Consider the following 12,436-nt stretch of genomic DNA (forward strand, 5'->3'; position numbering starts at 1 on the left):
ATCTAAATTTCAGCTATCATTCATATTAACAAAGGATCCGGCAATTAGAAGCTACTCTGCAGTTGTCAAAATCTGTGGAATAACCACTCTTCAGCACTGCTACCAATACACTTCTCTTCTCTTTTCCTCCTGCAAGCCAGGGAGTTTGACTGGATGGCACTTGTGGCCTCTTCCAGGTCTGCGATTCTAAGCGGTGAGAAATCAAGCCACTCACATGAGAAATATAAATCAAATGCTTACATATCCCTGCAACTACATAAATAACATTCACGGTGGTGCCCTAGAAATGGGCCAAATAAACAAATAACCATGTCCCATTCTGTTGAGCCATGAAAAATCCCTTCCACCTAAAATGACTTTAGAAAGATACCTGATCACTCTAAATCTTGTACATCTTACAAGATTTACGCTAGGATTTTTCTCTCCCAAAATCTCATGATAGCTGAGAACCTGGCCAATGTGAGGTAACTATGTCATGATCATTCATATACAGCAAGTAACTGTGCTAGGGATCCAGGTGGCAATGCCTTGCCTCATGCAACTTCATGGCTTCGTAAAGGAATCAGTTGGGGGCCATTAGCTACTTTTGCAGTAATTATGTAGACAGGAAAAGGAAAGGACAGTCTTCTCAGGAGAAAGAATTGGTGAAGAAAGAATTCAGTAAGCAAAATGGGAGAGGTGAAATTTGTTAAAAACATGTACATTTTTGTTTGCACCATCAGAAATGCACTCTGTTGCAATGCATTATTTTCCCCTCCAAATACCATTCTTTTACCTTCCTTTTGGTAAAATGGAATCATGCAAATTTTGCTGGCCTTCCTATGATTTACCAGTCAAATGGCAATTTTACATGTGTCATTGATGCTGATAAATAAGTTTTAAAAACTAAAAGAACAGAAAACCAATAATTTCAGTGTCATGGTAAAAGCATCAGGATGTTGCAGTTCAACAATATGTTTCACAGAGGGCATGTCTGGGTCAGTACTCAAAACCATTAGCAATTTTCTTCTGTCATTTTAAAATATGTGTCATACATATTAGTCATTCTAAGCAAAATGCTTTCAGATTTTGAGTCACTAAAATATCAAAGTCTGAGTGCTATTGTAACCTCCATGAGTTGATGGATTAGTCCAGTGAGTGGTGAAACCCAAATGCAAGGGGTTGTCTTTAGTAGTTTAGTTCAGAAAGAATTAGAGTGTGTTTTTAATGTTGGCCATTGACCAAAAGAAAATATTCATTAGTGTGTGTGTGTGTGTGTACTGAAAGTGAGAGGAACTACTTTCCAGGGAGAAAGGATTAAGCCTTTGCCCTTTTGAATTAGTTAGCAGTATGTATTTAGGAAGGGACAAAATATAAAATTCCTCATATTGGAATTTCTATTATGGATCTTCATGGATTTTTGGTTTTTTAAAATTTGTTTAGAGCTTTAATGTTTCACCCAAGGTTGCTGACTGTTGAGCAGCATCTTCAGGGGACTGTGTGTGCTCTATGAGGATTCACTGGAGGAGCTATATACATGGACATGTTTTGGGGAATGAGATACCGAAATACCTCATTCTAAGAATGTGACTTCTCAGGTAAACTTGTTGCCTATGAAAAAATTCTATGGGAAGATCATCATCAGGAAAAAATCCAAATAAATAAGCATTTGTACAGGTCTAGTGTCCTTGATATGGTTAAAGATCGTAGCCTAAATTGAACTGTCTTTCCAAAATAGAGCAGACCCATTAAATCGATTGGATTTGCATTTAAGTGTGGATTTGCTGTTCATCAATTGATTGAGTTTACTTTAATGGGACTTGCAACTGGATTTAGGCACTTGTGACTTTTCCAACTGAACCTAATTAATGGGAAGGAGTATTCCATGCTAAGGTTTCCTAAAGCAATCCCTAACACCTCTGAAAGATAGTTAAAGCTGAACAACAACAGCAACAACAATTTATCTTAACCATCTTGCCTTGAACAGAATAGCCAGCACAGTCTATACACCATTCATGCTCAAGATACCAACTTTTTAAAACTTGTTATAATTTTGCAAAAATCATGACAACATTAAAGTTACCTGAGATTTGTCTCCTCCAAGAACATTTACCATTACTTCCATAACTGTCTCATGCATACCAAGGACCCTCATTAAGTTAGGATGCTGGTAAAATACTTTGTTGTTCATTATATCTCTAAATGGGATGACAAAACAATGGTAAAAGTAATCATTTTATTTATTTTAGAGGATAAACTCCAGCTAAATTATGAAATGTGTTCCATGCTTTTTTGTGTTTCACAAGAGCAATTACTAACAATATTGCCTAATTCTAATCTCTACAGCCATCTCTCCACATCTGCAGTTTTGACTTTTGCAGATTAAATTACTCATAGATTAGTTATATGTAGATCCTCCTATGTGACTCTATGGTCAACTTCCTGTAATGATGCTGAAGGTCCTAGAGCAGTGGTTCTCAACCTGTGGGTGCCCAGGAGTTTTGGCCCACAACTCCCAGAAAGGCTTTCATGGCTGGAATCACTCAGTTCTTGTGGGTTTTTTTCGGGCTATATGGCCATGTTCTAGAGGCATTTCTCCTGACGTTTCGCCTGCATCTATGGCAAGCATCCTCAGAACTCCCAGAAATTCTAGCCAGTTTACCAGCTGTTAGGATTTCTGGGAATTGAAGGCTGAAACATCTGGGGACCCACAGGGTGAGAACTAGGTCCAACAACACTTAATTGGATCAGTTCATTGGTGGCGACACAGCACATAAGGCTGATCTGTCATAGCATGAGGGCAAGGCTCTGCATTACAGAAAGTTGAGGGATACTCCAAATTCTGCCCCAGACAAGGACAGTGAGGAACAATTTGAGCTGGTTCCCAACTGGAATCAGACGTAGTTGTTTCAACTACCATCCTGTGTTCCCTGGAGCTTGGGCTGTCCAGGACATAGGATGGGAATCTCTTTCTTCTTGCCCCCATGTTGCAGTGATCTCTGTTGAATGTTCTGACATCAGCCTGGTGAGAGGGAGTACTGGAAAGGAAAAAGGGAGAGGAGGCAGGATCCCCCCTCCCTTTGGCACCCTGCAGTTTTGACTGTGTCCGAGCAAGAGGCAGGGAACAGCTAGGTGTTCAGTGTCGCTGAACAATGGGGACTTCCTGCCACTTCTGCAGAAACCGAAGGAGTCCCTGTGGAGGTACAACATGTCGGATTAGCCCCAAAAAGAGCGGGTCAATGTAGATGTGCCAAAAGTCATGCTGGAAAACATAGATATTCTTAGAGAGCTGATATCTATAGTAATTTTTTTAGCAATTTCTTTATTCACTTTTTCACTTTCATGAGGATCCTGTGTCCCTAACTCCAGCAAGTGTAGGGGGCTGACTGTATAATTTTAGGAAAAAACTCACAATAGCAAGAATACAACCTGTGACCCTGGGAAATTAATTATAAAGACATTGTGATTGTTACTTCTAGAGACAGAGTGAACAGAATGGATTTACTATAATCAATAAAGGTTTAATATTCCAATGTTAAACTTGTCTTTAAGGCTTCATACAAAATATTTTTCATACCCAAGGCCATTAATCATAAGCAATTCTTCTTCTTTTCCCATTCTGACACTAAGAAGAGAGCGAATTTGACCCAGTGCTGCTAGTAAGTTTATTGTATCCTGCACAGAGGCAGCACTGATAGTATAGGACTTCCTCAGAGCCAGCAGCAGTTCTCCAATGCTGTCATATTGTCGTCGAAGGAGATTAAACATAATGCGAACTAATTCTGGGTCTTGGATCTGATCTTCCTGAGCCCAGGAAACCATAGTTCGAGATATCAACTTCTTCAATGTAGCTGCAGTGGAAGGTAGAAAAGAGAAAAATCAATCTGTACTGAAAAGAAGAAATTTCAAATGATCATTTGAAAGAATTTATTTATTTACTGTAGTTTTACCCTGCTCTATCTCAACCCCGAGAGGCTCGGAGTGGCTTCCAAATTGGCAATAAGTATATGGAAACCCTCCAAATTTCAGGGGAAAAAAACCTTTTGCCAACTATTGATACAGAAACTCTGGCAATTCAATTCCTCAGTCTCTAAGATTTTTGACAACGATGCCAAGATGCTTTATGTACAACTCTGATAAGGGTCTTGGGAGAAGATGGGGTTTGTCATGCCCTATACAGTAGACTGTACCATTTAATGAGCTTCCTGGGAGAGATAGCTTTTGCAGTTATTACCTCTAGCTATGATAGTAAATCTTTAGCCTTAAAGTTTCACCCCATCTCCAAATTTTACACAGGGATTCCTTTGTAATTAAATTTTGGTACAGCATGACTCAGTGGCATGGTTCCTCAATTTTGCTGGCACCTCAAACTATCTTTATAATTTATAAGGTTTATAAACTTATTTTAAAACATAGATTCCAGTTCTAGTTTGCACCCAATTGTAATCTATAGACTGTTGACTCAGGTATAATACTGAAGTACTATTAAGCTTCCTCAACTTTAATTTGTAATAGTGTCTGGATTAAGAAATTTACTCCAGCTCACCTCTCCCAGTTTAACTGTGAATGTCGTTATCTAACATTGTTTATACCAGTGACCATATTCGAATCACAAGACAAGCAACGTGGGGATGGAATTTTCAAAGTTCACAAAAGGAATAAAAATGCTTGAAAGAAAAATCAGGAGAAAGGAGGTAGGACACACTCACACATATATCACAAAACACAGTTGCTTATCAGTTTTGTCAGTAGAGACAATCTGTCTTGCCTAGCAAAACACTAATTATGAAGTACAGGTTTTAAAGCAATTCAGTTATCAATAGTGATGTTTTATTTTGAGAAAGGAAGTATACACACACATGAGCATAATACTGACCAGTAATCTTTGCAGATTTATATATTCTCTCAATTAAAACTTTTAAGTTAAATGAGTTTATCATTAGCTTGTTCAGTTAGCTTTCAGTGCTTACAAGTCTACCTGCCTTTGAGAAACAATTGAAAAGAAATACTACTTGGGTGAATATTGTATGCCACATCTTTAAAACATCTCATTAATACCATCATTTCAACATTTAATAAAGAACTATAATGCATTATTAACAAAACAGCCAGATGTTTCAACATGAGGAAAACATGCTGTTTTCTCTCAGGCTGTTTTGACTGTGTTTCCCAGAGCTTTTTTAAATGAACTAACAATCAGTCCAAAGTAATTGAAGTAGACTTCTTTATTTGGAAAATAAAAAGCCAGCAAGCTAGATATCATGTGAGGTGACAACTGAAGTGTCTTCTTATAATGCCACAGCTCAGGAGCATTTCAGAGATTTATTAGGTGGTTAATGCAACAGAGCACTTGTAAATGAATACATTTATGGTACTGTTAAGAGGTATTTCTATAATATTTAAGGAAGAAATGTATAAAGAGTAAATCAAAACATTTTTGAAACAGGACAGGATTTGGAGGTGAGTTTTCCCCCCACAAAGCTGCAATGTTCTGATAAAAAACTGTGATTCCTGCTTTTCTCTTTAGAGGCTCAGATAGTGAGAATGGAACTAATAGAGCCAAAGTCTGGGTGTACTGACTTACCTATAAAAATTCTCACTTCCATACAATTCCCAATTGAATGTGTTATGAAGCACTGTATAGTAAGATTGTATCTGGGTCTATCTACACAGGAAAAGTAATGCAGTTTATCACCAATTTAACTGTGGTCGCTCAGTACTATGGGATCCTGGGAGTTGTAGTTTTACAATGTCTTTAGCTTTATTTGCCAAAGAGTGTTGGTGCCTCACCAAAGTGCAACTGCCATGATTCCATAGCATTGAACTATGGCAGTTAAAGTATGCCAAACTGCATTAATTTGACAGTGTAGATGCACCCTTGAGGCACTCAGGGGGTATTTATCTCCATTACTTGTGCAGTGCTTCTTTTCACATTTAGGTGACGATTTTCCATGTCTGGTACACACACACTTCAGTGCTTCACAAAATAGCAGAAGCAACAGTATGCTATAATTGTCTGGTTAAAACCACAATAGGCTGTCATTACTGAGTGTTTTTTGGAAGATGGTAGGCAACAAAATGTGTACTTTTGAAGCCACAAATATAAATATCAGAAGTTCACAATAATCTCCTTACTTTCCTCATCTTGAATTTTAAATGAAGTGAAAAACGGATCTAGTCCAGAAACAAGCAGAGCAAAATAATAAATAACTTTGACTCGAGTATAAGCCGAGAAAAGCTTTTTCAACCTAAAAAAGGGGCTGAAAAACTCAGCTTATACTCAAGTACATACGCCAGTTCACTTTGCTTTGGAGCTAATCGGCACTAAGCCATGGAAGAATCACTCATCACAATTTTTAAATTTACAATATCAAGTAATATACTGTATCCAATGGGGTACTTGTTCATAGTGATAATTGATATGACTGCCTTCCATAAAATCAAATATGATTTACTGAATGACATCACTACTATTAAAATGAAAAATACCAGTTTTAACATCAAAAAATTAAGCAATATCCTCACATAATGTACATTTGAATATACTAAATAGAATATATCTCTTCTTCCCTTCCCTTACTTCTGAACATTTGCCTTCTAAATATCACTCAAACTTCTAGAACAGGGAGTGACAACAAGGGGAAGAGGGAATCTTCTGCTTACAGTGTCTGTTCTTCTGTCAGGCAGACACCACTGGATACAACATTATACTGAAGTTGTAGTCAATTTTGGCAGCAAAACCAACAGGAGCCAGGCAATTTGTATATTTTTTTCAGGAGAATGTTTGTACTCCTGTAAACCTTCTCTTTTTACAGCCAATTTCCCCCCATAAACATTTGGCTCAACTCTTATGAGCACTGCAGATCCATAATGATGTTATATTCATATAACAGTTGTGGTCTCCCAAGTATTCTAAGCAATATAGTTTAGTAACAAAGCTGTGAATTATCACCTCCCACACACATTGGGAAAACTAATGTTCTGTGAGTTTGGGTTTTTTGTTTTTGTTTTGGTGTCCTGTCCCTGTCCCCCAAGAGGCTGTTTAAAAGCAAAATTTTCTGTCCTGTTGATGTTGCCTGCTACTGAAAATGATTTCAACAGAGCATTCATGTTAAATGATTTAACTGCACAATCTTATACAGTCCCATTCAGCCATAAGTCACATGCAGTTAAATGGTTCATACTAAAATGTAAGCAGTCATAAGATTATCACCTGTGGAGCAAAATCTATGGAAGTAAAACCCGCAAATGTAATTTTTCCTCAGCTGATGTACAAAACAATAGCATGGAAGCAACAACATCTGTAAACATTAGAAATATTATTTGGAATGCTATATTATTTGGCAACTAAACACATGAAATTTGAAATTGCAGAAATCATGTAATCATATCAGCCACAATAAGTAATTTATTGTTGTTCAATTTACTGTTTCAATGTTGACTCCACATTATAGTGACCAAATCCTAGGGTTTTCTTGGCGAGGTTTATTCAGAGAAAGTTTGTCATTGGCTTCTCTCAGGTAATGTCTTGCCCAAGGTTGCCAGGTGAGCTTCCATGGCTGGGTGGAGATCTGAATCCTATTCTACCATGCTTTTAGTCCAGTACTCAAATCACCACAACATGCGACCAAATTACCACAAAACAAATAAACAAATTGCACTACTGCAATACTGTAAAATATGTACTACAGACCATGAGCCAGGCAACAGAAGTATTTTGAAGTAAAAAAGCATCCATCTGTTTCTCTCTTTGCTGAAGAATTCACATTCAGGAAAAAGTATTTGACAACGCTCTCCACAACCCAGCCTAGTCTCTGAAGTAGATCAGTAATATATTCAAATGCCAAAATGTTATGTACAATAATATATTTCTCAGTAAAATCATTTTTGTCATCTAAACATGCCTGGGTAGCCAGGCTAAATAATTTATTAGCATACATTCTAGTTTGCTTCCAAAATTATCACAGCTCCCATTGGAAACTTCAGGTTTTAAAGACAAATGCGACTGCTGAACAAGGAGCAAGAGATGCTCAAACATTTTAATCCATATTTATTTTTACTGTTATTCAGCTCATTAAATATTTAAAGGACTAATACATGTCATACTAATTACCTCTAAGTGAATGATGACTGCATAGGAGAATTCCAGTGAAACCCCAAGGGGGGAAATCTACATTGACTAAGCAGCAAAGCTGCTATTACTGTTGGTTTGAAAGATAATCTGCATCTCCTCCTCAGCTGCAACTACCTCCCTCCTGCTCCTCCTCAACAGCAATTGATGAAGGGAACGCTCGTGCTACCACAGCCACCTCGTTCTCATGCTCCTGCCTCCACACTCCCCTCTCCTCCCACCTTCTTCCCAGCCCCCCTGTGCCGTTGTGCCTGGGGGCTATAACTCTTAGTGAAAGAGGCATGGACGTGACATCTTTCCCCAGGGGTTTGCTTCTTGCCTTCCTTTAGGAAAATTGGAACTCCCAAGGACTGTAGATACCACTGTAGATAACTCAAAATGGGTTTCATTGTTCACAAAGAGTTATCCCTTTAATGCAATAAGCTGGAAGTTTCAAAGGGGTAAAGGAAAATATGCATTACAGTCTCTCGCTGTCTTGGGTCCAAGGAGTTTTGCAGCTGAGAAGCTTTTCCAGGTCCCTCTTTCTCAATGGCTGTGAATATCGGAATAATCACAACCCCAATTCCAATGGCCTATATTTTGAAGGCACAAAGCCTTCCTATGGTGCCAAAGAACTGGTTTGAAGGCGCTTGAGACTTCTCAACACCGTCCAGGTTGATCTGAACATGAAGCATAAGTCTCAAGGGTAAGAACCTCAGAATTGGTGCTGAGAGGTAACGTAATCAAGGGCTTCAGAGCCAAGTCTCTCTCTCATGTCCATCTGATAGAACGTTTGATGGTGGAATGGAAAAGGAAACACTGTCCTGCTCTCTAGGAAGTGGTGGGGTCAAACAATTGAGCAGGAGGAGCAATTCAACTGGTGCAAACAACATTGATTGACAGCTTTAAATAACCAATAAATCCAACTATACATTTACAGGGTAAAAAGGCAAAATCAGGCTTGATACAACAGTTCAAATCCTGCAACTTATAGTTCTACATATAGGTGACACCACTCGTGCCATCACACCCCCAAATGCTACAGCCTCTCTTTCGCTGTATAGAATCACCCAAAGGGAACCCTCTCTTCCTCCTCTTGTTCCTCCTCTCTGGCCCACCACTCTGTGGCAGGAGGAGCCATTGATGCTGCCAGAGAGAAGGGGGGGAGAGACACCCCTCTGCACACAGAGAGTGTGCATCTTGTTTCCTTACAACAGGTGCCTAGCTCGTGTAATCTGAGCTTCTGTCACAGAAAGGATGAGGGCCAATTACATCAAGCTTGCATTATGGGCCATACAAAAAAGTGGTGAGGAGGTGGAGAAAAAAATAAGGAAGGGGTAGAAAAATGAGTAGCAGGAGGGTTTGAGAGGGACTTGTGGAAAGGGAGATGGTAGAGCAGGAGGCCTCAAAAAGAGATATCTAATTTGTAACTCAGATCTCCGCTTGTATCTTGAAGCAAAAAATGAGCCAAGCAACATCCCGTTATCTCAAAAACTCAAACATTAGGTTGCCCATAAGTCAAGGTATCACTATACTCTAAGGGTGAGATACCTATGGAATTAAACACAGGAGAGCTAATGCTGAACTTAAGAGGTGTTCAAGACTTAATGTGAAATATAACTATTGTTTAGAGTAGTCACCACATTGTTTTCAAATTTAATTTACCTTGGACAGTCAGTCCCTGAGTTACAAACATCCGACCTACAAACAACTCATAGTTAAAAACGGGGGTGAGACAACAAGAAGTGAGAGAAATCTATCCCTCTGATGAGAAATTCACTTCTAAAATAGTTATCATGGGGAAAAGGTGTCTCAGCTGAAGCTTTATCATCAATCCTTGCTTCCACAACAAGCCATTTTTTTTCAAAATCCAGTTATCACAGGGACAGAAAGTGAGGTAAAATCTTCTGAACAGAGGGCAGACAGCAAAAGAACCACCACGGAGGAGTGTTAAGCCTTTCCTATGCTATCCAAAACTCAAAGAATATATATATATATATATATAGAGAGAGAGAGAGAGAGAGAGAGAACACACACACACACACACACACACACACACACTAGAGTTACACTTTAAAAATGTACCTGTTCCAGCCAGAGGCGGCCCTAGATAATTTTCAAAGGTAAGTGAACATTTTTTTGATGCCCCCCCCCCCAACCAATCACTGAAAAATAAAAGGTAGAAAGTAGAGGTGAATAAAAGAGTTACCTTGCAAATTTGCATTCTAACTTTTTTTAGAAAGCAAATATTTTATTAAACTCAGCAACAATTTTAAGTTTTTGTTGTTATTTTTGGTCTACAAGTACTACACAAAGGTTTCCTGGTCATGCTGTCTCTTCAGAAGACAATCTTCTCAACAACCCCATCTATTGTCCTAGGGCCCTTCCACACAGCCATATAACCAAGAATATCAAGGCAGAAAATCCCACAAGACCTGCTTCGAACTGGGTTATCTGTGTCCACACTGCCATATATTCAAGTTCAAAGCAGATCATATAGGATTTTATTCAGTTGTGTGGAAGGGGCCTTAGAGAATAATCTTTGAAACAGGTTTTCAGGCAATGCAAAAACAGTGTAAGTGTATACTCATATAATCCAGTTCAAAGCAGATAATCTGGGATCGCAAACTGGATTATATGGCATGGAAAGAAGTGGATTTAAACAGACTCCCTGCTTCTGATGTCTTATGGGGTTTAGTGCACAACGTTAAGATCCCATGGAAAGAAGGGGATTGAAACATGCTTCCTGCTTCTGGTGTCGTATGAGGTTTAATGCAGAACAGCCTGAGGCTGTTGGGGACTAGTATTTTAAAAGACATTAAATTTGCCAACCTGAATGACAGCTTCTGCTCCTCTTCCTCCAGGATTGACACCTCTGTCTTTAAAATGGTGAACTTCTTCTCTCAGTGTGCTGCAGAGCCCTGCCCACGTGCAGCTTCATGCTCTCTCACTGAGAGCCCCATGCGCAGGCACAGAATTTCCCAGGCAACTTTGGCTGTCATGTTCGGGCGCCCCTGGGTCCCTGCACTCTACGCATTTGCATAATCTGCTTATTGTCTTGAGCCATCCCTGGTTCCAGCTTACAAACACATGCAACTTAAGAACAAACCATCAGACCCCATCTTGTTCGTAACTTAGAAACTGTCTGTATATTCATGTATTAGTCTATGTTTTTAGTGTATACATTCAGGCATAGCCAAAAAGACACAAATAACTATGCGAGCTTTCAACTTTCACTAGATACCTCATTGGGATTCCCTGTATTGGCTCCAGATTTTTCTGGGACAGAATTTGGCAAGGGCTACTATGGCTTAAACTTCTTCTACTGTTACTACTGCCCTGTTATTTACATAACATAAGATAACAAATCTCAATCAATCAGGAAGGACAATATACAATAAAAATACCAAATATAAAAATGTCCCACAAAAAGATGAAACACAAGAGCTAAAATCATTCCATAAGGTAAAATTGGCAATCAACATTACAACTAATTTTGAGGTGTAACGTAATACATCTCATTACAATAAAACCTTGATAGAACAGAACAATTGTTGATGCCTAAAGCAAGATGACAAAGCAGACGCTTTAAATGCTCTATAAATGAAGATTCACAATAGAGGACTGCTACTGAAAAGCTTCCATGCTGGATAGTCACAAACACAGTCTTGCTGCATTCTGAAACATTTAATAGACTTGCAATCTTCAAGTATCCAGTTCTCAAACCATTTAGGAATCTGCAGACAAATCCTTTACTTTGAAAAATGATTTGTCCTCTCCATATGAGCCCAATTCACATAGCTACCAAAAGGAAAAGGAAAGATAATGGACACAGGCTCCTAATCCCCATTCTTGTCATTGCTAGTGAACTCCTAGGGCACAGCTACGTGGAAAAAGAAATCCTGAACAGCAGGGGGTTCAAGTTGTATGGCAGCTAAATGATGCACAGAGTTGATTTGGGTTAACATGGCCTTCAACCATATCACTAAAAGCTACAGAGTTTCCCCAAGAATTCAGAGCAAGCTGCGTCTTCAGACTCATGTAAACAGCAGAGTTAATTCTAAGATGGAACCAGCCACACCTGTTTGTGTGGCCATCCCGTATTCACAGAATGGCATTTACCAGTCCCCTCCTTGTGGCCATTACTCCATGCCTAGAGTGTCATCAGCCAGGGCACAAGGACGAGAAGGGATGAGGGAAATGGCATGATTTTTCTTCTCCCGCCTTCACTCTCCTGTGTTGCTCTGGTACCCTGACATCACTTTAGGAACAAGTGGTGGCCGCTAGGCATTTCATGCCCACTGGTCACTACTATGAGAAGAAAGGGTGTGTGTGTAGAAGACCAGG

The 12,436-nt window shown here is 39.1% G+C and overlaps 1 protein-coding gene across 1 annotated transcript in view; it reads right to left on the reverse strand.

Moving 5' to 3' along the window:
- The window catches only part of RYR3 (ryanodine receptor 3), a 326,090-nt gene that overhangs the window by 147,660 nt on the left and 165,994 nt on the right, over positions 1-12,436 (reverse strand). The window contains exons 39-40 of the mRNA XM_060760068.2: positions 3,557-3,830; positions 2,063-2,177 (exon numbers count right to left, since the gene is read on the reverse strand). Coding sequence (XP_060616051.2) covers positions 2,063-2,177; positions 3,557-3,830 — 389 coding nt within the window. The remainder of the gene's footprint in view (positions 1-2,062; positions 2,178-3,556; positions 3,831-12,436) is intronic.

The sequence above is a fragment of the Anolis sagrei genome, chromosome 1 (assembly GCF_037176765.1).
Source record: "Anolis sagrei isolate rAnoSag1 chromosome 1, rAnoSag1.mat, whole genome shotgun sequence".
Taxonomy (NCBI): domain Eukaryota; kingdom Metazoa; phylum Chordata; class Lepidosauria; order Squamata; family Dactyloidae; genus Anolis; species Anolis sagrei.